The 27,894-nt window shown below is 39.7% G+C and overlaps 2 protein-coding genes across 25 annotated transcripts in view; one reads left to right on the plus strand and one right to left on the minus strand.

Moving 5' to 3' along the window:
* LOC102930790 (serum paraoxonase/arylesterase 2) overlaps positions 1-6,587 on the plus strand; it is a 49,133-nt gene extending 42,546 nt beyond the window's left edge. Inside the window, exons 8-9 of the mRNA XM_027824283.3 lie at positions 572-700; positions 3,380-6,587. Coding sequence (XP_027680084.2) covers positions 572-700; positions 3,380-3,538 — 288 coding nt within the window. The 3' untranslated portion in view covers positions 3,539-6,587. The remainder of the gene's footprint in view (positions 1-571; positions 701-3,379) is intronic.
* A 2,759-nt stretch (positions 6,588-9,346) lies between these two features.
* Positions 9,347-27,894, minus strand: part of PPP1R9A (protein phosphatase 1 regulatory subunit 9A) — a 243,639-nt gene continuing 225,091 nt past the window's right edge. For 7 of the 24 annotated variants that reach the window (XM_043541166.1, XM_043541165.1, XM_043541163.1 and 4 more), the window contains 4 exons: positions 23,938-24,136; positions 21,581-21,700; positions 17,816-17,998; positions 9,347-16,263 (listed from right to left, as the gene is read on the minus strand). In XM_043541166.1, the coding sequence (XP_043397101.1) occupies positions 16,051-16,263; positions 17,816-17,998; positions 21,581-21,700; positions 23,938-24,136 (715 nt within the window). In that variant the 3' untranslated portion in view covers positions 9,347-16,050. Of the gene's footprint in view, positions 16,264-17,815; positions 17,999-19,390; positions 19,415-21,580; positions 21,701-23,863; positions 24,137-27,894 lie in introns of those variants that run through there. The other 17 variants (XM_037890647.2, XM_037890646.2, XM_037890645.2 and 14 more) reach the window with 6 other exon arrangements.

Here is a 27,894-nt window from a genome sequence, read left to right on the forward strand (position 1 = left end):
GATGAACCATGGGTATGACCCAGTGTGGCAGCTGATAGCATCCCAGCAGATAACTTTCCCAAGGACAGCTTTCCTTTCCACCTGATCTGTGTCTTCTCCTTGCTGGCCCCAAGAGTCAGTCTCCTTTTTTCTTTTTGTTCCATTTTAATTCAGGTTGTCAGTCCTAGCTGGGAGGGACACTGCCAGCTTTCATGCCTGTAACTTCCATGCCTGTAATGCACCATGCACACCTATATAAAAACATAAGGCTTGAAGGTGACTAGGGCTAATAATATGCCCCTTCCTTTAGCTCTAGAAGCTGGGAATGAGTTGCTGAAGCAAGTATGTAAGTATTTATAATGTCCTCATCACCCTCATATCTGGGCAGTACAGCAGATGGTGCATGTTGACAAAAGGTGTAGTGAGGGGAAAATCTTATGGTGGTTTCAGTCCAAATTTTTAAAAGTGTTACTGAAAGGCATAAATACCTTTTGAGAAATATGCTGACTATGAATGAATAAAGAGAGACTATAAATGAAGTTTGTGACTTCGACGTGTGTGTCACAGTGTTGGGTTCTCCCGTGTTTGATAGGTGCTGGAATTGGACACACTAGTCGATAACTTATCTGTTGATCCTTACACTGGGGATATTTGGGGAGGATGTCATCCCAATGGCATGAAGCTGCTTTTCTATGATCCTGAGAATCTTCCTGGTTCTGAGGTTAGTTTGACAGATTCTTTTGGTAAATTAGACCGTGTCTATACTGTTAAAACTATATTGTTTTAACTAGAACAATATAACTAAAGTGGTACAGCTGCACCCTCCCTCCACCCCCAGTATGGATGCAGTTATACAAGTATGAAAGTGTTTATACTGGTACAGATTATTCCGTTACGGGAAGGAGAATAAAATATTCTGGTGTAAGGTACCTTTATACTGGTATGACTGTGTCCACACTTGGGGTTGTACCAGAATAATTATTTCCATTAAAACAAACACATTTATCTCCCCTCCCCCGGCCCCCCAACTCCATATTCCTAACCAAAATAGCTATACTAATACAAAATCTGTGTGTAGACAAGACATTGGAGTGTCTCTCTTCTAAAACAAAACAGAAGAACAACGCAGAGCTTTAAAGCAATACTTCAGTCTGGTTTCTATGGAATAGTGCTATCAGGCAGAAAAATCCGCCATTGACGCTAATCTCTGTAGCATTTAATGGCGCTGAAGGGGAGAAACATTTCAGTTCTATCATATGGTATCTTTAGCCATAACCTCAAGGCACTGGTTATTGTGGATTATGTGAATCCAAGTATTTTTTGTTAACATTCCTGAATAAAACTAAATGCATCGGAATCAGGAAATAAGTTAAGAAGAAAGGCCCCTTTGGAAATCTCAGCTGGAGTTAAGCAACTGGCTTCCACTGACTTTCAATGGGAGTCATGGGTATAACTCATTTAGGTCCCTTAGAAAATCCTAGCTGATGTCCCCGATTCACCATTGCGTTACTCTGCTCCGAGGCTCGAGTAACTGCACTGATATCTGAGGAGCTACGCTGATATTAACTGGAGTAGCACAGCAGTTAATCAGGCTCAGATAGTTCTTGAGAATGGGCACTTCTTCAGCAGGTCACCTGAGAGAGCATGCTCCCTCTGGAGTGTAGACTTGCCAAAGCTGTGGTCCTCATCTCTGCCTTCCCAGGAACATACAAGCAACAAGCCATGCCTTGACTTGCTAAAACACTTAGACACCAAGATGACAGAGATTTAAAGAGCTATCAATATGGAGTTCATCAGATAGTGATAAAACTTACCCAGTGGATGGCAGCTTACAGGACAGAGCAGAGAGTCTGATCTGCCCAGTGCCCCTGCCTTATTGTGGCTACGCTCCCACTTTCCCAACAAGTTATGTTCGACATGCTGCACAGCTGTGACCTCTCAGCCACCCTCACTGAAACAATCCCTCTAGCTGCTTGGACCTTGATCCTAAATCCGAGCTGACTTCACCCTGGATTCTGTGAACCACGAAGCAGAAAGTGCTTCTTCAGGTAGGGTGGTGGAAGGGCAGGGCATATGTACAGTGAAGAAGATTGGGAAGGTGTGGGCTGCGGTCAGAAATAGCTTAAAGTAGATGGGTCTGGAAAAAGCCACAGCCCGCTTTGCTTTTTTGACCTGCAAGATGGCAACTGCCAAGAGAGCACAGCTCACAGCCATGGAACAGGTGATACATGGATGGGTAGGGTGGAATTTCCAAAAGCACTAAATTGAGGTAGGGAGCTCAAGTCCCATGGACTGACTTGTGCTTCTGTGTCATTTCAATGCTTTTGGAAAATCCCACCCCTTAGCTAACGTTTCATATTAAAAGGAATTACCCATGCATAACCTTTCAGACTCCATTTCCCTCCTAACTAGTGGCTCGACTCCAAATTTACTTTAAGAGCTTGAACTCAGACCATTGTGAGCCTTGCCAGATAACATCTCTTAAAATGCCTCCGTAACCACCCGAAAAAATCTCCATCTGATCGTTCAGTCAATTCCAGGCTGCTTTCTCTGCAGCTGCAGTCTAATTAAATGTTGATGAACTACATGTTTGGTGCTAGCTCAGTTTAATTGTATTCGTAAAAGAAATATTGCCTGAGAATAGAGCAAGGCTAAATTTGTCCTTGTTCTTTCTCATTTACCCTTTAGATTTTATAATGGCTACTAGTGAGCTGCTTTCTGCAATCCTTGCTCTTGTGTGATTTCAGTGAGAGTATACTGTTAAAATACCAACGGGAACACTTGAACAGTATGATGCTCCTCCGTGTGAATAAGAGTGGCTGAATCTGGTCCTGTGGGTTTAAACCTTTTTAAAATTTGACAAATTGGAAAGGTTCAGAAAAGCACACCAAGAAGTCCTATCTTAGTTTAACAAAGAGATGGTTAAGAGGTGACTTGATCATGGTCTAAAAGTACCTAAAAAAGGAAGAGGATTTCTGAATTAGAAGGGTTTTTTTTAATCTAGCAGACGAAGGTATTGAGCGATCTAATGGCTGAAAGCTGAAGCTAGACAAATACAGACTAAAAATGATGTGCACATTTTTAATAGTAAGGTTAAGTAGCTGTAGGAACAACTCACCTTGGGATGTGGTGGATTCTCTGTCACTTGAAGTCTTTTTTTTAAAATCAAGACTGGAGAGCTTTCTGAACAGTCTGCTCTAGTTGTGAGCTTAATGCAGCAATCATTTGGTGAAATTCTATGACCTGTGTTATGCGGGAGCACAGATCTTAAGGTCAGAAGGGACCATTATGATGATCTAGCCTAAATTAATATGTCCTGTCTGTGCTGAACTCTGAACATCAGCGTCTATAAAAGTAGTACACCTTCTGTATTGACTGCCTGTAACTCTTCCCTCTTCAGGTAATCCGGATCCAGAACATTGTTTCTGCAAAACCTACCGTGACCCAGGTGTATGCTGAGAATGGCTCAGTGCTTGAGGGAAGTTCAGTTGCTGCAGTGCATTCTGGGAAACTGCTCATAGGCACAGTGTTCCACAAAGCTCTTTACTGTGAACTATAGTTCACTCTGGATAGACTTTGTTAGGGGGGAGGGTTCAGTTTCTTTTAAATTGCTAATTCCAAGCTACATTGCCATAAGTCATGAAAATGTATTCCTCGCCTTCCTCGCCTCAAGGAAATAACATAAGTTCTGTTCAGTAGTGAATGGAAATGGATTTAAAGGTAAAAGAATGTGTGTGGGATTAATGTGGAAGATCCCAGGCCAACAACGAAGTGTGGACGTAAATTACAAATTCAACATTAAAAGAAAATAGCTGAAAATGAGTTGGTTCTTGGGTTACTAAGTGGGATCAGACTTCAGGGTTCTGTTTCTCTAGGAGAGTTGATGATCTGCCTAGTGTGTAAAATAATGGAGACAGTGTTGAATAAACACATCATTTCATGGTTTGGGTTACTAACCCAAGTGCTTTGGGGGGGGGGGGCTCCTTTTCACCCCTCTGCCAATTTTCCCTATGCTGTCAGAAATCATTTGAAACCTATGTGTTGCCTTATCATGAACCTGTTCTCAGACATACTCTTGCCTGCATTCGAGAGTATTAGGTGCATGATTTAAATAACTGTTCAAGGAATGAGTTCAAAAATCTCTACTTTCTGAAGAGGTCTGAAATGCCTTAACCAAACAGTGCCTTGGAGCCTGCGTTCTCCGCATACAACCGGGGAGCAGTGGTGAAAACTGCACCTCAGGGAAGGCCTTTAGCACAGAGAATGCAGTTTGTGCAGTATATGTTTAATTACCATGCTGTGTGAAACTGCCACACTTAGGCCAAAGGATTCTACCAAACAAACTGTTATAATGCTGTTTGCTAGAATGACACAGTCCACTCTGTGTAATCACTGTATTTGTGAGGCTCGTATGACCTTTGTCTGCTAGCCAATATGCTACTCCACCTCCTCTAGGCTAAAGCATTCTGCCACTGTTTCTCTGGCAAGAAGAGAGGCAGTATGGTTTTGGAGAGTGAACTCAGGGACAGTTGTGTTGCTAGGGACAGGTTACTTAACCACTGTCTCGCCCTTTCTTCAGCTGTAGAGTGGGGGAGAGAGATGTCAAGGGCACAGAACAGTTATAAGGAATGACTGAAAATGTGAAAGCAGCATCACCTCAGTGCTAGCTCCCTGATCGGCAGTGGGGGAACGCTGTACTGTATCTGGTACAACACTGATGCAGGAGCAAGGATCTAGGCAACCTGTCCTAAAGCTCTCTACCCATGGCTGGATGAGGATGGGTGGAGGGACTAGTAATATTCTAAACCAGGGGTAGGCAACCTATGGCACGCAAGCTGATGTTCAGTGGCACTCTCACTGCCCGGGTCCTGGCCCCCGGTCCAGGGGCAAGGGAGCTCTGCATTTTAATTTAATTTTAAATGAAGTTCTTAAACATTTTAAAAACCTTATTTACTTTACATACAACAATAGTTTAGTTATCTATTAGAGACACCTTCCAAAAACGTTAACATGGATTACTGGCACGTGAAACCTTAAATCAGTGAATAAATGAAGACTCAGCCCACCACTTCTGAAAGGTGGCCGACCCCTGTTCTAAACCATGAGAGCAAAATGTCAGCCCCTGAGGTAGAATTCTAGCCCAGGGTTAAAAAAGGCCTGATGTATTATCAGCCAAAGAATAGAGAGACCTGCTCTTGGTTCCCTTCCCTATTGCTACCCCTGCCTCCATGTTCAGGTTAGACTCTGCTCACTCCAGATCCTCTCTGTGATGTCTGAGCCACTTTTCCAGACACGTCTAGCGTCAATGCTGCTAATGGCGAGAGAGCATTGTGCAAAGTGAGCAACTCGGGTGTGGATTCTACCAGTGAGTTACAAGGGGATAAAACAGTAAATTTCCTGTACCATGGTGGCTAGGTGTTGTGACTTGGCGATCTAAGGAAGCTGTTAATTTCTGCACTACTAGATTACTTTCTAATCACAGCACAGTTTTTGGCAGCAGCAACTCCAGTCAGGTGGAGAATGCATTGTTTTTACAGAAACACCTTAGGGCCTGCTGGGGTCTGGGTCAAGGGGAATACAAAGCAAGTGTATGGCCCCTCACTGGCTACTCTAGGGGTCATGCCAGCATGTGCAGAATCAGTTCTGCACCCTTTCTCCACTGATGGGCCCCAGCTCTAGTGGGGGTGGGGAGAGGCATGGCCAAGGCATTCCTGTGACCTGGCTATTTGCTCACTGCTGTAACAGCCCAAGGGCTCATGGGAACCAGAGCACAGGTTAGGGCTGCCCCACCTCAACCACCCCTGGAAGCTAACTAGAAGCCACATGTGATTTCCTCAGAGCAGTGAAGAGCCTGGGTCTGGAACAGAGGGGAGGTGCCTTACATCTGGTGCAAACTGCATGTGCTCTGAGGAACTCTGCATCAGTACCAGCATGAACCTAACCCCCAAATCCTGGAGAATGCACTGTGTACTCATTTGCCTTTATTTTAGGGGGAACAAACTGGCTCCCCCAGAAGCTTCTCTCCCTGCAGCATTTGTTTAATATGAACAGTAGGGAAAGCACAGCTTCCTCCTCCCCCACTTTTTCCAAACAACAAACTGGGCCCTTTTGGGGGAAGTACTAATAGAAAGTCACATCTTCAAATATACTTAGTTCTGGAATATGCTCTAGTCTTGTGGTTAATTACTGTGTAAACAAAATTCTTATAAGGAAAAACATCACCTGAAATAAATAAAATGTTGATCTTTACAGTATCATGTTTCTGATGAGCAATATATTGATTTTTTAAATTTGAAATTGTGGCATCATAATACTCAGTGGCTCATTATAAACAACATTTAGCTTTACTACTCCCTGTGCTTTTCCTAATTCATTAATTGATGTACAGTGTCTAAAATGTAGTTGATTGTAAACCTGGTAACCATGAATGTTCTCATCTTTATTAAAAGAAATTACACCGCAGAGTTCTTATACAAAATCTGATCCATCTTTAGATTAAACCTTCTTCAAATGAATGTAAAATGATTTGGAATCGTCATTTTGTCCATTATCCTAATTTTTGGTCCTGGGTAAAATAAAGCCTGTATTGATCCTGGTTTTTATTTTAATTGTAGCTGTGTCTCTTCCTCACGGCTGTGGTATGTATGTTCTGCTGTCAGTCATGAATTCTAAGACATAACAATGGAATGGGGAAAAATTAAATGAATAGCTACAGGCATTTTTATATATATAGTAGTACCTCACAGTACATTAAAAATCATGCAAACGCATTATCTTATGCTTACAAAACTCTCTGGCCTCTGAGGAGCCATGTGTTGTCAGTACCGGGGCCCTATGCTGCTCTGGCCATCTCATCTGGTCTGTCTTTTGTATAGGCACAAGATACGTGTCTGTCTGAACCCTGTAGGGTCCCAGTCACTAGTTTGCCCTGCTGTGAGGGGCACAGGGTTACCTGTAGCTCCTGAGTTTTCTAGGTTAATCACTGGCAGTTGGACACAACACTACCTTCAATATAGGCCCTGGTAGTGCTGTCTCAAAAAACTTAGTATAGAGTGACCTTTAAACACAGCATAATTATACAACAGAAACATGGACATTAAACACAACTCTACATGTAAAGTGATTTCTAGCAGAAATCTCTAGCAACAGGACCAAATGACTCAGCCACATTTCAAGCCCGACCTACCGACGGTTCAAGTCTGTTTTTTCTGCATGCCATTTTTCCAGTTTCACTACTTGGCTGTGGCCTGGGCACACAGTCCTCTTACTTGCCTTCTACCCGCATGCATTTTCTGCAAAGAACTACAGCACATGAAACTACTTATGTAAATCTATGGCTGCAATTTGACATACAGCTGCTAAAATACATGGAAGAGGAGGAAGACCAGCCTATGCTAGTAGACAGTAAAACACTTCCTCACGCCACCTCCTCCCTTGGGAGACTGAGGTCAGAAATTCCAAGTGATATCTGTCTTTGATCCCCTTTTAAAGCCCCCCTACAGTCCAAGTGGTAGATTGTGGAAGATACAATTTTCAACATAGCATAAGGTACCACTCACCAAACAGGACCAGCAGGAAATACTGATGAAAACTACACAGCAGATAGGAGGCAAGCCATTGCAGGACTATGGAATAAATTGTATAGAACCAATTTGTGGTGGGGAGTGGCAGGAAGGATGGAGAGAAGCAACTGTGTTGAGAGTGGGGGGGGCAGGGCAGGATTGGAAGAGTGAGTTATACAATGTACCAATAAACAAGAACAGCATTAGTACCTTAGCGTTTAAAGGGTTAAAATGATCCTTTCACCCTCTTGAGGTGGTGACCATGTTGCTGAAACATGACACTTGGTGACACCAGCTACTGGAAAACTTAGAGCCTGAACTCAGAACCTTTTCCATCCAGATTCAGTGGTGACTATTTTGGTCCAGATACTGCCAGGAGTAACTCCATTGCAGTGATGGCCATTACTTCTGCTATATACAGTTATTAAATATGTGCTGAGCAGGAGAACAGCGCCATAAGGTGGTATGAGAAATGCCCATTACAATTTTCAGTTTGGTCACGAGTGAATTGACACGGTACTGTACTTGCCTTACCAAAAGTGATACAGCTCTCTTTAAAAAGTTTTGTGATGGCCCCAACGATTTACGTTGCACTGAACTGCTAGTGGCCTATTTTCTAGGTCCACTTAGGAAGATCATATATGAGCAGGTGTGTTACATTTCAACACTGCATTAAGAAAAATCAGCCATATAATGCCACGGTAGTGTGGTTTTTAACGAAATTGTGATGCACTGGGAATATGTCTCTACAATTTACGGTTGATATTGTGAAGTTGTATTACGAAAAACAACGGTCACGAATAACTATGTGTATGTTGTTCCACCTCTGCTGACAGTTCTGTAGCTGGTACACACCTGACAGGGACAATGGAAAATACTTAAGGTTACTACTAACAGTACTTAGACCTCGGAATCCTAAAAAACAGCTGCATCCTTACAAATCCATTGTTAGCTTGAAGTGGAGACTCATCAGGAGCAGAACAAAGGCAGGGAGGTGACCAAGAGTTGTTTAAATAAGGGAACCCACTGGAACAGGGGTGCCAGTCAGGAAGCGTCAGGCAGGGTAAGGTCACACACGCTGGGTAAGGGGCTTTGCAGGAGGGGAGAGCTCACCCATCATGTAACACCCTGCCTGCCTTCATGGACACCAATGATCCCTAAGTACTCCCAAGAGAAGACTGAGCCAGGTGGGCTTAGGAGCTCCATTTCCAAGGGGTAACAGACAGCCTCAGGGTCCAGGAAATGTTGCAGAGAGGCCAAGGGAGGAACCACTGTTGCAGCCTGCCAAGGTTCCAAAGGTTTAAACCATCCATGGGGGATCCAGAGCTCAGAGGCTTGGATTCCCTTCCCAGACATCCTAGTGGGTGGCCCGCAAGAGGCACTCACTAGGACCTGTGATAAGAATCATGGAGTGTAATAAGATCAAACCTGAATCCTGAATGCTGCACCATTTGTCCTGATCTTCTGGCTAACAGATGAGTTTAAAATCAACTTTAGACTTGCTGGGAAAGGAAGAACGAACAATTATGTGAAAGCCACCACAAGCACAACTAAAGGCTTGCCTACAAGGAGAAATAGCCCAGAATAGCTAGCTTGCCACGTGGACACTTATTCTGCACTAAGAGTGCCTTTCTGTGGCTTAATCTTTTTTGGAATAGCTGTTGTGTTTTAAAGTCACATCCTATCTTATTCTGCAATAGACAGATCCTAACACATGGCAGTAGTTGTCCAAACTGGGTAACATCTTATTAATTCTGGAATGAATAACAGAGGCGTGAAGACTAAATAAAAATTCTTGTAACAAGTTTCAGTAGTTCTCTTTTTATTGCATTCGTTGTCTAACAATAATACTCATTGGCAAGAAATTTATTTACACTAACAAATTAATTTTAATCAAAGGTGATTGGGTTTTTTTAAATCTGTAAGAAAACAAAGGGCCACCATGATATTTTGCTTTGAATGCCTCCAAATAACCAAATGTAAAGGAATGTTGTTTTTGGAAACTCAACAATCCAGAGAAGTACATATTAATCAAGCACAAGAGAACAAGCTCATACAGGGCACTATTGTCTCTTCCATGCAGATGATTAGACACCAAGATGTACAAATGAAAAGTCCAGGATTACATGCAATTCATACACATTTGACCTTAAAAAAAATTCTGAAGCATAACTATCTCCCTCTCTAAGATAAAAAGAAACAATAAAAGAAGCCAATTTTTACAGTGGCGCACAGTGCATTTCTGTTTTTTAGCTGCCCAGTCTTTTAGCAATATGTATAACACTTGTTAGTTACCAGTGATTTATAAGTGCAACATCACTGAAAAATACAAAAGCAGGAGTTATGACAGTAAATGAGTCAGGGAAAGCAAATATATTTTGGGGAGGTTCACTGTGCACCATGTCATCTCCCTCTGAGGAGGCTTATTTGTTCCTTATCGTCTTTCGTGCCATGTAATTCTTGTTTCTTCTGGACACTTCATCAATATTGTGAGTCTTCCTTCATTTACACCCACGTCTGCTCCCACTGTAGTCAATGGCAAAACTCACACTCAAAACAATAGGAGCAGGATTAGGCCCCTTTTTTTGGCTCAATTTGGGGTTGATCCTGTAAAATGCTGAGCACCTTCCTCCAAAGCCAAACAGTGCTGAAGGCCCTTAACATCGCACAGGATTAAGCCAGATAAATTAGGAGATTTGTGCCTAATAAAGAGTCCAAACTTCTGAAAGAAACAAGCAGCACAAAGAGCTAAAGGCAAAACCTCCCAACAAGACATACACATCCTCCCTTTAGTCATGATTTACTGGCTATAAAAGAAGTCCCAGGCCCACTGCCAGGTAGTGAAAGACGGCCTGTCTTAGGGCCAGGAGGGAATCAGAGGGCTCAGTTTCATGACTGGGATATCACAGCTTTCAAATAGGACAGTTTTGAAAATGTAAGAAGATGCAATAAAACATATACAGAGCTTTGATGAAAAGGACTGTGCAACATGCACATGACGTCTAGCTAATGGTGTGATGACTGGATGAGTCACTTCTGACATCACAATCCTGCCCAATAATCAACTGCTCAAAGCTCTCCAATAGACATCTAAGCTAAGTTTACAAAATGTACAAAAAGTTTTCTTGTAATACTAATTCTAACAAATCAATCCTGCCAAAAGAACACAAGGACAACATGCAGAGAGATGTACAGAGGAACAGCCTGTATATGATTTTAATAAAAATTTTTGTTTAAAATCTTATGATCCATCAAGTATATAAAACATAACATGAAAACTGTGAGTGAGGCTAAAAACACATCTGATCTATTATACAACTGGTACAAACTGCTAGAGCTTTGCTCTTATGAGTTTCATGATATTATCAGAATCCTCGATGTGTGTTTTATGTGCATGTAGCCCTAAAACTCACAGTTACCTACACATTAACTAATCTCTTCAATACAGTGTGTATATTTGTGTGTGTATATGTACACACACAAATGCAAAAGTATTTGTTAAAAAGCAAACCACAAGCCCCATCACTTAAACATTTTAATTTCTAGAAATGCTCATTTCTTTCATTCTGAATCATTGATAAAAAAAATTTTCTGTGAACTCTGCCCTTTCATTTGAACTGTTAAAGACTTCCAAATACATGCTGTCTTTTTCAAACAACTTTCTATTTTTCAGAGTTTTGGAACAAGTTACAGGTTTTCTGAGATTTTAAAGCTTACAGAACAAAAGCTATAAACAAGTTTGCCTACTCTCTGGTTGAGGCACAGCACAGGACTAGGCAAGTGCTATTAAAAGGCTCAATCCTTCTCTCACTGAACTCAATGAAAAAACTCCAGTGGGAACAGGATCAGGTCCCAAAACAACAACATTTTGCTTGTCTCCCTCTCTGACACACAATTTTTCTATCCTTTTGAAAACACTTCTAAGGAATTGACACATAAACCTTGTTGAAAATTGTCCTTAAATCCCAGATCTGGCACCCTGTACAAATCGCTCTTTAAGATACTTTTTAAAGAAATATGGCTACGCAAATACAAAACTTTCTTTCTGATTTTCAGTTCCATAGCACAGGATACTAGACTAGAACAGTATATCCCAGCCACACATATGCAAAATGATACCTATGCCTTCTTTGATTTCAAGAGGAACACAATCAGTACTGCTGCTGCTGAGCTTCTGTGGTGGGCATCATTGCCTCTGGTTGCCTGTCTTTAATGCAGCTGAGTGTGCTCTAACCAGCAATTGCTGACGAGTTAGAGACCACACAATTGCACGGATGGCAGCAGGCGCTTGTACGCGCAGTGGACGTGCGGAGACCCGAGGCTGCCAGATGATAAATATCCAAAATTCCCACTAACATCAATAGGAGTTGAGGACTGATGTGGCTTCTGAGAAATGCTGTTCTAGATCCTGTGAACACTCTTGCTTAGAAATGCAGCATTGTCTCAGCTCCATCATGGCACAATAAATGGTTACTGACCTAAAAGCACCTACCCAAGCTGATATATAAACATAACCCAGCTCTGCACAGCTTTTGTTACTTTTTTGCTCCACTATTTAGTTTTACTCCATTAATTGTGATGGGCTTTATGTACATGAACATCACTAGCTCTGCTAAGGCAGCAGATGAAATGCAAAAACCGCTGGACAATACTAATCTGCATTATGCAACATTAAATGGACTGAGTTCCTCATTGCTTTGCACTTGGTGTAATCATTTACACTGGTACACAGTGGGTGTCCAACATCACCTAATCAGAATGACAGTCTTTAGCACTCATTTGCCCAGACGCAAATGGCTCCATAAGGTGCCAGGCAATGGGGAATGAGACCCATAAATATTTGGCAGTTTGTACAGAATAAACCATGGCCTTTGGTTCCAGAATGGTTTCAATGCTACTGCTGGATTTCAGAGCAGACACTAGCTTTTCGGGGGCTAAGGCTATGAAAGCACCTTTGTATCTTCTATTTCCTACATCTTAAAAACCCCACTCTCTGCCTCCTTCATTCAATCTTTCACAGTCTTGATCGCTAGAAGATGTGCATACATACATAGACTAGGGCTGCCAAACCTATTGGCACTAGCAGATCCAGAACTTCCAGGACTCAGCTACCACATACAAAACAGGGTGAATGTTAGCTAACCAGCTAGCTGCGAGTGCACCAGCGCAGGAGAATAACTAACTGGGGTAGAGCTGGCGTAGGCTGTATGGCTGGATTAGAGATAATATGGCCAGAGTGCTGATGTGCTCCAGGGACACCAGGCTGCAGAATAGCCCCTAGGAAGCTAGCACACCTTACAGAATACCTGAGACTGCTCTAAATTACGCATTGGGACTGGTGACTGGCTGCCCAGGGATCAGTAAGCCACAAAAGTAGCTTAGAGTCACATTTGTGGAAGATACTCTGCCAGCTAGGCTGGGAGCAGAAGATTCATCTATTCATTCAGTACAGGACATTTGTCCATTCTGTTCCTTCTTATGATAGAGGTAACACACTATTCTAAACTAGCATTGTTCTTAGGGGAAGCTTACAGTGGAGTGGTTAAAGGCATTCTGAGTTTTTAATGAGATATGTAATGGGCAAATGCATATCATTTCTCAATATGGGAAAGAAAAATTGTGATAAACCTTTTATGGTCTCGTAGAAACGATAACAACTCAAACCATATTGGTCACAAACACTGTGATGGTGACATGATTGTGTGTGCCATACATCAATAACTATCTTTAATTAAACGGAATCTAAAAAATATACCTTATCATAGAAGGAAGATCAGAACTCAGATACTGCTTGGTCCACTTTGTTTTCATTAGTCACTCTGCATTTTATGCTTTTATTTTTAACTGATTAAATCTATTTTTAAAAGTTAGATTTTAAACTCAAATAATTACAAAAAGTTTAAATTCACCATTTAGCTCTAAAGTTTCTATAAAACAGTAAAAACAATAATTACTAGCACATAAATCAAACTAGCTATCTGCAGAATAAGAACCTGATTTACTACGAGGTTAACTAGACACTGTTCTAAACAGCAAGAATGAAAAATCAATGCATAACACACACAGTAGTCTGCCTTGGGCTTTTACGAAAACAAAGAACATAAATAGAAAAACACACACAGTCTATTATATACAACCACTTAAAACATTACCATCATGTAAACATAACTTAAGGAGAAAATAATCATCTAATGAATTTATCAACATTGTATTTAAAATAGTATATTTCCAGTTTCTTCCAGATAACTTTCTCTTACCTAAATATAACTTCATAAGCTCCTAAAATAACTGAGCACTAGTTTCACCAGGTCGCCATGACACTGTAGTATAATTTGTCTCCTAGAAGGGAGATAGAAAGATTCAATTGAAGAGGTGATTTCTCCCCACAATTATATTTCTCCACTAATGGCCTCTTTTTCTCTCTGGCAGCATTAGGAAACACCAAGACCTACCAGAAATACCAACGCTGTTTTAATAGCGTGTCCTTCACAGCAGTTTCATTACTTTATGTCTATAGATCAATGAAATATATACCAGAAACATGTAGAAAGTAGATTTGGAAACACAAAGGAAGCCATTACTAAATAGATTTGTCAGATTATTCGTACTGAATGAACTAAGTTGTATCTATTTACAAAGCTTTCTACAGGTAAAAATACTATTATTAAAAATGAAAATTTGACAAATGTTAGATAATATGAGCATAGCATCCCAGTTAAGACATTCTAGAACTCTGAGCTTCAGAAGAGCTTTTTTTTAAAGGTAAATGTCAAAGTATATGATGGGGGAAAAAATCCCTTTAAAATCATTCAGCATTTGCAGTTAACTTTCAGTCTGCTGAACCTCCAAGTTTTTAATTTTGCATCAACAGCTAACTAAATAAGAGTTAACTGCTGGCATGACTGACTACACAGAGATTACTATTTACTTATTGACTTATGTCAATACCTATGGAATGCATTGAAGGGGACGGATGTTGCTATAACCTACAAATGCTACTACACAGTAAGCATTGACTACAAAGCAATAATGTAATATCTTCGTCTTCCCATTATGTAAGCTTGATCCATTGTCCTCCCATTCATTTGGTGAAATAAAGAAAATTTTAATAGAGGCTGCTAAGAGACTGTAATACCACACTGTGCCAGACTGTACTGTTTGCTTCATTAATAGACATAGCTATAGACGAGAAATCTCTGGAGTATATAGCGCAACAGTCAATTTAAGCATTCCAAACATTCTGCCAAGTATGCCTCAAGGCAGAATTTTTAGTGGGGGTGTCCTCTGGACACTCTATTTAAAACAGGCAGTGCATGACAGGTTTGCATTTAGTCGCCTTCTTCCATATTGTAGCCTATATTAGTTGGTCTTAATATTAGCAAATCTTGTTTTTCTTTTAACAGCCTTTTTTTTTTTTTTTAAAGTGCACTTCATTGAAAACTGAAAGCCTTTAGCAGACTCAAATTTGGAGATCATTTCAGCAGATAGCAGTTGTGATCAGATTACAGCTCTGCAGGTCAGAGCACAAAGCTCACTGCCCCCAGCGCTCAGTGAAGACGGAATCTGAAGATGTGGTATTTTCCTTAAAAATACAACCCCCTCTAAACACCAGTTTTCTTTTCAGAATCTGTTTAAAAAGGAAGCTTATATTGTGTTACAGGAAAGTTTATCTGTACACCCCATGAACACAATGACCAGTGTACTCTAAAGATCTATCTGTTGTGCCAAGGTTAGAAAGTCAGCCTTGCTCAGATATCGGGAGGATAAATGTTACCCTCGGAACCCCTTGTAAACCAGCTTTGCCTCCTTTCTGTGTTAAATTACTGTACAGTTCACAAGAGTGTCTACCTCCCCTCTTTTGCCCAGAAAGGATAGTGACTCTCCTGTCCTTATCTCCGGCATATAATTACAAGTCACTGAACAATTGCGTTTGCAAAACAGTTGCATTTCAAGGTACTGATGCACGCTGAAGCCTGTTCCAGCAGACAGAACTAAATATCAGTCATATGAAAGAGTTGAGATTCCAGTTAGAAAGATGAGTCAATGGTAACAGATGTGGGAACAACTCGAGTTACCCAGATTCAAAAATCTCCACCGATCATTGCAATCAACCACCAGGGATCCTGTTCAAAATGTGGTTGTGATGCAATGGACAACATCCCTCTTTGTCACACTGGTTACCAAACAGAACTAGCCCAATACAAAATAGCCGTTTGAAAGGAAATCCCCTCAATGTTTCTCCAAAATAGGATACCTAGCTTGCAAGTAACAACAATAAAATAATGGTTTTGGATTGTTCAGCAGATCAAAAATAAGAGCATGTATTGTAACTGCAGGAAAATGTAGTCACACAATATAAACTTCCCTATTCATTCTATTTATAGCATCATATTTGTGTACATATTCCTATGTAATGACCACAAGAAAATGGGAGGGGTACTGTAGACAACTTGAGTTTCTTTGCCTGAAGTGTCTCCACATTAACTAACATAGTAGTAGTTCCGGCTCATCATTGCTCATTAGCGCCCTCTGTTGCATCTGATGAAGACTTGTCTAGTTTCTTTGACTTCCTTTGAAGCCGCTCTTGTTCTTTCTTCCTAAGCTTTTCCCTTTGCTTTTCCATTTTTTCTTGAGCTTTTCGAGCTCTCTCGATGGACACTTTCATTTCCTTTAGCTTTTTTTTAATGATTGTTCTGTCCTGGGAAGATGTCATACCAAGGGCCTAATATTAAAGAAAGAAATACAATAAGAGAATTAAAGAATCCCATACCGTTTCATTTATGGCCAAATTATGTAAATTAAATAATAACACAACTAAACTAGAAGACAGTGAAAAATGAACAAAGTTTGAGTCAAAGTCAGGTAGAAAATAGGAGTTCACGACATCAAGTTAGTGCACTGAAAATAATAACGCTTTGCCCTTCTATTGTATGATGCTTTCCACATAAGGAAATCAAACAACTTTATAGAATATTAAAGATTTTGATCAATTGAGAAACACAGGCACACAGAGGTTAAGTGATTTGCCCAGAGTCGCAGAAGTGTGTGGCAGAGCTAGGAACAGACCCCATATTTCCTAAGCCCCAGCCTTTGCTTTTGCCACAAGACCATTCTTTCCCCCATAAAAAATCCTGGAGATACAGAAAGGTTAAAACCCAAATTTTCAAATAGTTGGTAAATTTTGTGTGCCCAACTGAGACACTAAGGGCCTGAATTTCACATATACTGAGCCCCTATAACTCCAGTTTTTATTTTTTTTTATCAGCAATATGCTTGTGATTTCATTGCAACAAATTAATGCACACTTTATATATCAAAACTTTTAAACTATGTATCTAGTTCTAATATACTATCCACTGCCAACCCCCTTCCCTGATACATATGACAGACAAATGTGTGGTAGAAAGAGACTGATAAGGAAACATATAAATGGACTGATTAGAAAAGGCAAGGCTGTATAAGGCACTCTCTTCACCAGCAGTCCAATATTTAGGCTTGGAAGGATTTGATTTTTTTAAATCGGTAAATGTCAGTAAACGCTGATTTCACCATACACACTCAAACTAGGGGAAAATATTTCCATTGGTAACAACAGGAATTAACAGATAGGTAAATTGAGAAAATGCTGCTTGAGAACTTATCAGAGGTTGATTTAAGGATATTTACTTTGTATATTTTGAAATGTGCTGTTAACAATTTGTGTTTTAACAGTTATAAAGCTTTAACTTCTTGAATCTCAATATATACACTCTCATTAAATAATTATTGTCTGACCCGCCCACCCATAATTTCCTGCAACTATGAAAATTTAAATCAATGCAAACTGGACGAAGTGCTTGACAATAAACAGATATTATTTGCTGAAATTATTTAAAAAACCTGAATTCTACCAAGCCTACCGATATTTTACCTCTACTACTTGTGTGCTGATATTTACCATCCTACATGACTCGCATTTTTACAAAATGGGATTGGATGAGAAATATGTGCATGCAAATACCACTTATGCATGCAATTATCTGATCTGTACATGCAAATGTGGGTACACTGTGCACCCACATTTTTTGCGAAGCAAAAGAGTCTCAATTTCTTTAAAAATGGATCTAAATGATTCTAGTAATACTCTGACCCTCTGTACCATGTCTGTTATTATAGTCTGTCTTCATTCCATACACCATTCTTTTTTGTACTCCTAAGGAATTCTCTTTTTCTCTAAGAATATCTCCAGTGACAATAAATAACATTTGAAGTTTGTCCCCAAGACAGTCCATTACCTTAAGCTTACTCCCATCCAGCTGAAGGAGATGCTCTCCATTAATGTTTTGGGCGGTGAATTCAGAAACATACTGTTCAAAGTTGAGGCTCATTAACCAGTGGGAAACTTGCTGTATGCTCCATTCCTGAACAGCACGATTCTGACACTGACTGTGTTTAGGAGACTGTCCATCATCAAGGATCTGTGACAAAAATATGATGCAGTATAATTAAAAGGGCAAAACTGACTAGTAATGGCATATTGCTGCACATACTTGCAACACTACTGTAGAGGTATTTGTACTATTTTCATTACAACACTTCAGTAGGGATACACCAATATATTACAACAGTACCTACCCAGATATCCACAGAGTGTAACAGAAATAGCTTGGTAATTCTAGTTTTCTGTACGCAGGCACAAGGAAGAGGAAGTCACAGACAATGACTGACTAGGGCTAGGTGGCACAATTCACAATGGGAAGATTCCCACCCCCTCTCCAGGTTTTAATCTTTTAACATGTTTTTGGACAGAATGTTTTTAAGGATACACTGGAATTTTGTGGTCTACCTTAAAGGTGCATTACGGTATGTTTGGAAAGTTTAAAATATGAAATTCAAAAAATTCCTTAGAAAACCACTCCAAAATTCAAGATGATGACAATAAATAGCCGAAGTTATTATCTATGGAAGACTACAAGAAGACACACAGTAACAGCATAGAACAGACAGTGAGCCACATCCTCAGCCCCTGATCTGGCCACTCTGTGAAGGAAACAGCAGGAAAACTATGCTAAAGGAGACAGCGGGGGATTCCTGGGTGATGTAAAGCTGGCATAGCTAGCTCAGTGCCACCTGTTCTCCCCCCCTGTTCTGCATAGGGGGTATGCTGTTGTTGAGCTGGAACACATGATGCTCTGATCAATCCTTGGTCAGTGAAGCAGTTGCTATGGGACTGCTGCAGTTGGTGTAATTTAGAACAGTCTTTAGACTGGTTTAAATTGCACTGGGGGCTGTTTCAGCCCCCAGCAGGCCCCTTGATTGAGGATGGGGAAAGATGGCATAAACCCTAAACCCTAAGCTTTTGCCTACTCTGCACCAAGCATGAGCTCAGCACAGCAGAGGATTCACTCTAGTGTACTTGCTCTGAAATGCAGCCCCCACAAGACACCTCAATAAACCACAAGGACTATAATTTGCTATAAGCCTGAAAACTGCAGCAGGAAGGGTGACACCTGATAATAGCTCATCTTAACTAATTAGCCTCTTATAGTTTGTATGGAAACTTCCAACTCCTCTGTACGTATATATATATCTTCTTCCTATATGTTCCATTCTATGCATCCGATGAAATGGGCTGTAGCCCACGAAAGTTTATGCTCTATTAAATTTGTTAGTCTCTAAGGTGCCACAAGTACTCCTGTTCTTTTTGCGGATACAGACTAACACGGCTGCTACTCTGAAACCTGTGTGTTTGTGCTTTAACAGGGAGATGTGCCGCACAACAGAATAAGATCAGAAATGCAAATCTGCACATGAGACAACGCCACGCCACGGTCACACAGTCCACCACAAAGAGCTCACTAGTATCTCACCTCATCATCAATCATATCCAGGCTCTGAGTGAGGGAGCAACAAAGAAATGGGAAAGAAAAGCATTATAGAAACAAAATACAGAACATGTAACAACGTGCGAGAGAGTTCAGGCAAGGGCAGCACTGCGATTTGCAAACAGGTCTGGTTATTGAAAAACAGATCACTTTTAAAACTATTTCCAAACCCAGAAAGGTTATGCTAAAAGCTTAACTACAAAGCACACAATTTCCTAGTAAGAGCCTGTCCTGATCCTCCACCACTGGTCAATGGGAGCTTTGCCAATGACTTCAATGGAAGCAGCAAAGACCCTTAATTTCTGGGGTACGAAGTGGAATAAGAATGTGTTCCACCCCTTGCTTATCATTCTTTTGCCTCACAAGTGGTTATGTCGTCTCCAGCAAGGAGGTCTGTGGGAGAGGTTCCTGGCAGTGCTGCTAATAACCCCAGATCTGTAGCAGTCAGCAGTGAATGGCTGAAGACTGATCCAAGCAGCATCCCCTACAACAAGGGCTGGGTAGGTGTCCTCTGCAGCACTCACTGGACACACTGACTGATTCAGGAGCTGCTATTTATTATGCAGCAGAGGACAGAGAGGCCATTATTTTATTTTATTTTTATAGGCCTGTTGATATTAGATATTGCAGAGACAGCAAAGTTAAAGTATTAGGAGAGAGGGCTGAAAAAGAAAAATGGAAGCATTTTCAAACTTATCATTCGGCGTATTGGATACAGAGTATTATCTACACTAAAATACATAGTACAATAAGAATTATGTGCAATAATAAGAGAGCAAAAATATTTAATAATGTAAGTTTTAGTGAAATGTACTGTCAAAATAGAAAGATCATGTAGAATGAATGAGTCTAAATGATCAGATCTTTACAGTTTGCAATTCTCATTAGTACAGACAATTTACACATGACCACTGCCCAGTACTATACCGTGGGCATAGTAAACATCTACTCTTAAACAGTAGCAATATTCCTACCATAGTGTCTATAGGACTTTTAGCCTTGCAAACTTAAATTTTGACAACTGTGGCTATATGGAACAGTCATCTCCCTTTAAACACATGCAGAGCAGGCATTAATATTAATCTGTAATAATATATTAACATATATTAACAACAACAAACATAAGTGCTCTAAGAATAATAGAAACAGATGTTTTGAAATCAAGCTCTCTAGAGCAAATCCTGGCATGTATCTCACACAAGAAAATATGCAGTTCACCACAACATTTTCAGTGGATTACAGGTTCTGTATTTATAAATAGATAAAGATGCTCATCTGCACCTCATCTGGGTTCACATGTGAACGAGGCACGATCTTCTGCTTAGTGAGTCAGTGGTCCAGATCCTCAGCTAGTGTAAATAACTGTAGCTCCGCAGAAGAGCTGGCCCAGTGACTTTACCAAGCTTGTTTTAGGACCCCATTTTCAAAACATAACTTCTGTTTGTGACATGCAATTTTGGCACCCAATCCAATGTTCACAATTTTTGCACACTAACACTTGTGCAAAGAAACAAAACAAGACAACCTCTGGTCAAAAAACAGACCAGAATTTAGGTCAACTCTATTGCGCATGCACAAACCAAGCACAAATTGAATGCAAATGAAATATGCATGGTATAAAGTTTACACAATATAGACATGTGTAATAGTGTGCAAAAATTGCACAGACAGGTGATTTCTTTTACACATCACACACACAGAGGTTGGGTGGAGGTGCCTTTGAAGTTTGGTCCTTAAAATTCAATCATAAATGGCTTCACCAACTGGTCTAACTATACCATACCTCTACAACCTAGCTAGCCCACACTCCATATTCCCTCAAAGACATCCCAGTTATATTTATTTTAACATATGACATTAACAAGCTGTGTATATTGGTCCATGTGCATGTACTTAAATGTAAATATAGGAAAAATATACAGAAATGAAATGGTGGCAAAGGCTTGGGTGCAGCATGTTTTAGGAATCCAATCTTATTTTGTTATTTCCCTTTTTTATTTCCTATATATACACTGAAGTATGAGAAATACTGTAATAAAAGGCAAATCAGGAATCAAATTCTTCTTTTCCAATTATGTTTTCTAGAAAATAACTACCATTTGAATACTTATTAAGAAAAATCCTATTGGAGAAAGAAATTAACTCTTGCCCGTTGTAAAAATGACAGAGACATACCTCATCTGATGATAATGCTAAGGAATGAGAGAAACCAGGGGTTTTCAGTTCTGCTCCTAAACCACTCAAATCAGCTGAGCTTGTGCTGCTGGGACTGAAATCATCAGTGAATGTGAAATTCTGCAGACAAAAAGATGGGTCAAAGTCAACATAAGATCATACATACACATCTTGTGGGAGACTTGCTTTTTCCCTCCAGGCTGGCATAGTTCAGGAGTGATTTCAATAATTTACTGAACCAATTATTATAAGGATGCCCAATCTTTATTACTGTTAATGTTTTGTGAAATAATATGTAATATGTCTATTACTGTGGTATTAGAGAGACCAACACAGCTACAAAAACAGTGCAAACAACATATTATTGTGGTATGTGTTTAAGAGACATTTTTGCCAGGTTAGTGTCTTAGTAACAAAGATGTGTGAGAGGAATTTCCAGGCTTCCGCTCAGAGATGACACTCCCTGCCTCTTCTGAGGCTGCCAACTTCACTGCTTCTCATGGCTGATCAATAGCATTTGCAGCCTTCCAGGATGCCTGCCCTCCACACATTTAGGACAAACATAGCACATGCAGTTACACAATGGGTAGGAGAGGGCGTGGACTATGAGAGAGAAATGAAAGTCACTATTGAAAAGGCAAGGAAATCATTCTGTGAATCCATTTTGGACTGAGCCCTAAATAAACTCTTTCAGAAATGAGAGGTTCTTCCCTCTTTGCCTAAACCTTTAGATAAGACAGAAGGTAAAGGAGACCTTCCGATGTTAGGTGCTGCTATTCGCTGCAACAGTAACCACAAAATAGACATTTATTTTCCTTAAAAATGAAATGACAAATATTATACTTTATAGCAAGGGTGAGCAAAATATTACTCCATGATTCATATATATTCCTAGAAATCATAAAAATCACCACTGGGGAATACTACAATTGGCAACAGATCTGCATTAGAGTTTGGAAAACAGTTTAATTTCAAAACAACAACAAAAATTAAGAAATTCCTGACGCTCCTGAGGGTCAATAAAAAAACAAACAGATCCAGACTCCACATCCTTGGTGTTCAAATCCACAGATGAAAGTGCAATAATGTAAAAAGTGTAAGTCAGTGCAAAGAAACAAACAACAACAAAACCCACATGTTTTTCAACTAGCTCTTTTAAAAAATATGAAAAATATCAAGTCTTGACCTCCCTTTTTCTGATGGAAGTCCCTCTGGAGAACTAGTGGGATAATGACATCACATGAAAATTGGGTACACTCATCTACTCTTTGTCCCTTTGAAAATCTCCCCCCACATACACTCAGTGTCACCTTTATGTGCCCTATCTTTGCTCAATCCAAATCAGGTAATCTTGTCTTTCTTTCCACATAATGGTAAGATTTTGTTTCCAGTCAGAGTTCTGCGATCTTGTAGATTCCTATGTAGGCCCTAAGGAATGGTAAATGCCCTTGAAAACTTTGAAAATTGCTATTGCATATGTGAAAAATTAATGTCACTTGGAGTCATGCTCCTGAAAAGGAGGGTCAGAACCACTTCAGTTTCTTTTCCAGCCCAATATAAATAGTGACGTGCACAGGCTATAACAAGGTATATTCTGCTAGAGAAATATTTCCCACAGATGAAAACAGATTAAACAACACAGGAAAGTTATGTACAATACATTTTAGGGCTATCATGCTGAAAGCTTTCATGCACATAGAAAGGAATCACAGAAATATTTTAAATAATTCATGTTTTTTACTTCAAATATCTTCAGAAATGGAATTAAATCTGATATCCAACATGTGCAACAGGCAGATTTGTTATTGTGGAGAAAAGGCAAATAACTGACAGTGAAGTTCGAAAGTGATCTCTTCCACCAACAAAAGTTGGTCCAATAAAAGATATTGCCTCACCCACCTTGTCTCTCTAATATCCTGGGACCGACACAGCTACAACAACACTGCAAACGGTGTACATTATTGACATTTCTTAGTTTGCAAACATCTCACTTTGAGAGATTAAACAGAGTTTAGATACTCCCTCCCCTCGACAATCAGTCCTGAAAAATGCGGTAAAATATCTGTAATTTAATACACGAATCTAGCATTTGTTCTGTGGATAAAAATGCTATTTTCCACTGGTGCCATTTGGTATGGTGCAGCACATCATACCTATCTTACTCATAACATACATCAAAAGAGAGAGAGAATAAAAAGGTATATACAATCAGGAATGGTAGTGTTAAAAATTATGTGTTTTTACTGTACAATGAACACCATGCATTGTTTATTGCAGTATTACCACATTGGCTCTTTATTTCTCCTGGAGCATTGAGCTTCCCACATACTGGGAATAAGGTAGCTTTTGTTTTCTACCTTGGACCCTTTTTTAGCTGGACTTAGATTTTCAGAGGATGGTTCAGTTGAGCTGCTAGATGAAGGCAGGTTGCTGGAAGAATTGGATCCTCTGCCACTCTCTCCATACCATGTGAATGGTATGCTATGGGGGAGAGAGGAGGATCGCTCTGACATAGATGCATTGCTTGCTGAGCTCTCCAGCATCTCTCTAGTGGTCCTGTTTAACAGAAAGGAGCCAGGATCTGTGTTAGATTATAAAACTCAATAAACAAATTAATAATGATTTAAAATAACATAATTACAAAAAGAGCAATTACTTCTAAAAACATGGCTGAACACTAAAATAACTTGTAGGTATTGGCATTCTGAACACATACCATTAGATAAAGGGAGAAAAGGGTAGTTTTTGAACTCAAGTTCTCTATATAAATATCAGTATCCTGACATAAATCTTAAAGACTTTTCTATATTAAGTTTTTTTTAGGTAAACCTAATCGAATGATCAGCTTACCTTTGCTAAAACAAAAATAGAATTAATTGAATGTCATCATCGAGGAAAAGCTAACAGTTATAAGACTAAGGGTAAATTATTACCTCTATTGTGTCCAAGTGTGTTAGGTGTTTTATGGACAAGCTATAAAGTCTGGGCCTCTGCCCAAAGAATTTACATTCTAGAATCACTGGGGCTGCCGGGACCTAACTGAGGCCAGAATTTGGCCCAGGGGGGTTGGCTATAATTTGAGATACCTTTTGAGCAGGATTTATGATAGCCTGTTTCAGAACTGAATGGTTCTATTGCTTTAAAATACATGTATTTAACTCTGCCCCTGGATCTCACAGCAAAATTCTGCATTTAGTTTCACCAGCATAGGTGCCAGAACTTGGGGTGCAGCAGCACCCCCTGGCTTGAAGTGATTTCCATCACAGAGAAGGTTTACAGTTTGGTTCAATGGCAATCAGCACCGCTACCATACAAATTGTTCCAGCACCCCTGGCCACCAGTGTAAATCTGGCATAACTCTATTGGAATTAATGGAGTCCCCCTGATCTTTATAGTGGTGTCAAAGCAGGATTTTAGCCCTCCGTCTTTCTTATGCTTTTTATCTGTATATGGTTGGTATATTCCTAAGGCCATGACACTTCAAAAGGCTCTTCTTTCATGCATACATATCATTTTAGTTGGTTACCCTAACTTCAGAATAATACAATCTAGATCAAGAGGGCTCATTAGGGCTTCAGAGCAGGCACATGGAGCTAATTATATTTTGTTGGGTGGAGAATTATTTGCGCTAATGAAATTTGGATGTATTTATGATGATTGTACAGAACCTAGAGCCATATTTATTTTAAAAATTCAATTTCCAAATATCCCCATATATTAGCATGCTGCAGTATTTTTAAGAAGGGGAAGGAATACTTATCACTTCAAGCCTTCAAACTGATTTACAACCATTTACCTACTTACTAATCCTCAGCAGCTCTGCGAAGGAGGAAGTATTGCACCCATTTTACAGATAGAGAAACCGAGGCATAGAGAGGGTAAATGACTACCAAAGCAAGTTGGTGGCAGATGAGAACTGAACAGTGCCTGAGTGTTGTTTTTTCTGACCATACCATATCTCAAAGTATAGGCCACTCATACTAACTGAACTCTAGTACCAACTCAGAGAAATGCTGGACAAATGACCAGGTACATTTTTAAAAACACACAACTTCAGATCGTAAAAAAAAGCAGCTTATTTAAAATACAGTAAGCAGAAAATGGATCAGCTGTTCTCTGGCTGGAGCAGACAAGCCTGATTGCTCTAGGCCAAATCTTTCCCATCCCTAGCCTCAACAATGAGTAGCCAGGTTTGGCATAAGGTCCACCCACAGCGGCAGAGCAGGAATCCCCCTCCCCAGTAAACATGGCCATCCACACAGGGGAAGATCAATCAGCCTCACTCCTGCTCCTCCCTTAAGCTCACCCCAGATCTTTCCCCAAATCTTGCTGTGCAGGGAAGAATACAGGTGTTCTCTACATTGCTGGGATGGATAACATGTAGGCTCATTCTGCTGCATAGGCAGGAGAACTCATGCTTCCCACCTGCATTGCAGAACTGAGGCAGTTCTGATTTATCTATGACCAGTGGTGGCCACGGAGGACAGTACAATCAGTACAAATGTCAACAATGGCAAAATAGTACATGAAGCATGTAAATGAAAAAAGGATTAATTCTACATCAATCAGTCGCTCTACTGGAAATAAATCATTATAATAGAATGTTGTCATGGGATCGGTCTCTTGTGTTCAAAGAGTTTCCTCATCTTTGGATTCTAGGGAAAGCATCCTTCCCTAGAATCCAAAGATCTTGAGAAACAAATTCTTTAGAGTCAGAAACAAAGGAAAGTACAAGCAGTCTTTAAAACGTTGCACAGTGATAAAAATGTTCCAGTTTACAGAAGTGTAATGAGAGTTTAAAAGCTCATGAATTTTGAGAAAGGCAATATCAATCTTTGCCTTCAACAACTGAATCCAAAAGCAGGCATATTCAGCAGTGAAAAACGAAAGGCTAATGGAAATGAATGATCAGGTTATATTTCACTATTTACTGATTCTCAGTCTGCTCTTGACTATTTCTCACAGAAAGGAACAGATATTTTGTACAGTCAAATAAGAAAACAATTCTACTCTAGGGGTTATTTCGCACAGGCAAGGAAAGATTCATTTTTTTCCCTTTGGTTTATCATTCAAATGCTAAATATACTCACTAAAGATTCTATATCTCTCACAAATACGCATCACTGCACACAGTTTTCTTTTACAAATTTCTCTTTTTCCCCAGAGACATACAGCAATATACAGCACAAGCTAAACATAGCCTTAGAGAGGCACACAATGAGTCAGGTCCTCAGATGGTGTAAACAGATGTAGCTCCACTGATTTCAATGGAGCTGCAGTGATTTACCCCAGAATAGGACATGGCTAGCTCCTCTCAGATACAAGGTTAGAACTTTGGCTTAATGCTTGTAAAAAGTTTTAAGCTTATCTGTATGCTGTTTTTTCAGCAAAGTTCCACAAATCACTGTGTACATGCCCAAGTCAAAAAGATATTTCTGCAGAGAATTCACAGTTGGATGAATTTATTTACTTTGATTGTTCATTTATATTATTGTTTTTCTTTTGCATTTGTGTTGCTTTCTGCAAGTTTTGGATCAGTTTTTTTTTTTTTTATAGTTTTTAGAATGTATTATTCTACCATAACATTTCTGGCATTTAACTCAAAGGCTCACCCTTTCATGCCTGCAGCCATACTACCTAGGTCTGGGATCTGGTCAGAGCTCCTCAGTACTTGCACAGGAGATCTTCAAGGAAAGTTCGCAAAGAGGTGTGGTGTTGCCACTTCTGGGTTTTTGTGTTTGAGTGAACAGAGGTGCTGAAGATGGTGTCTCATTAAGCAATTAATTCTAATATGTAATTTTCCTATGTAACTTCAAATTGTTATGAAGCTGTTCACTTTCTGAAACAAGCTGTTCTATATGGCTGCTGCAAAATGTATTTAAGGTCTGCTGTCCTCCAACCCATCAAAGGCTGCTTTTCAGTGTTGGGTGAAACGTGTGTCAAGCTTTTAGGGTAAAGGGCCTCACATATATTTTATAGGGCAGTCGATTAACCACAGTTAACTCCCCAGGATTAACTCAAAAAATTAATTGCAATTAAAAAAGTTAAATCACAATTAATCACAGTTTTAATTGCACTGTTAAATAACAGAATACCATTTGAAATTTATTAAATATTTTTGGATATTATTCTAAATTTTCAAATATATTGATTTCAGTTACAACACAGAATACGTGTACAGTGCTCACTTTATTTTATTACAAATATTTGCACTGTGAAAATGATAAAAGAAATAGTATTTTTCAATGCAAGTAATTACAAGTACTGTAGTGCAATCTCTTTATCATGAAAGAGCAACTTACAAATGTAGATTT

This window comes from Chelonia mydas, chromosome 2 (assembly GCF_015237465.2).
Source record: "Chelonia mydas isolate rCheMyd1 chromosome 2, rCheMyd1.pri.v2, whole genome shotgun sequence".
Taxonomy (NCBI): domain Eukaryota; kingdom Metazoa; phylum Chordata; order Testudines; family Cheloniidae; genus Chelonia; species Chelonia mydas.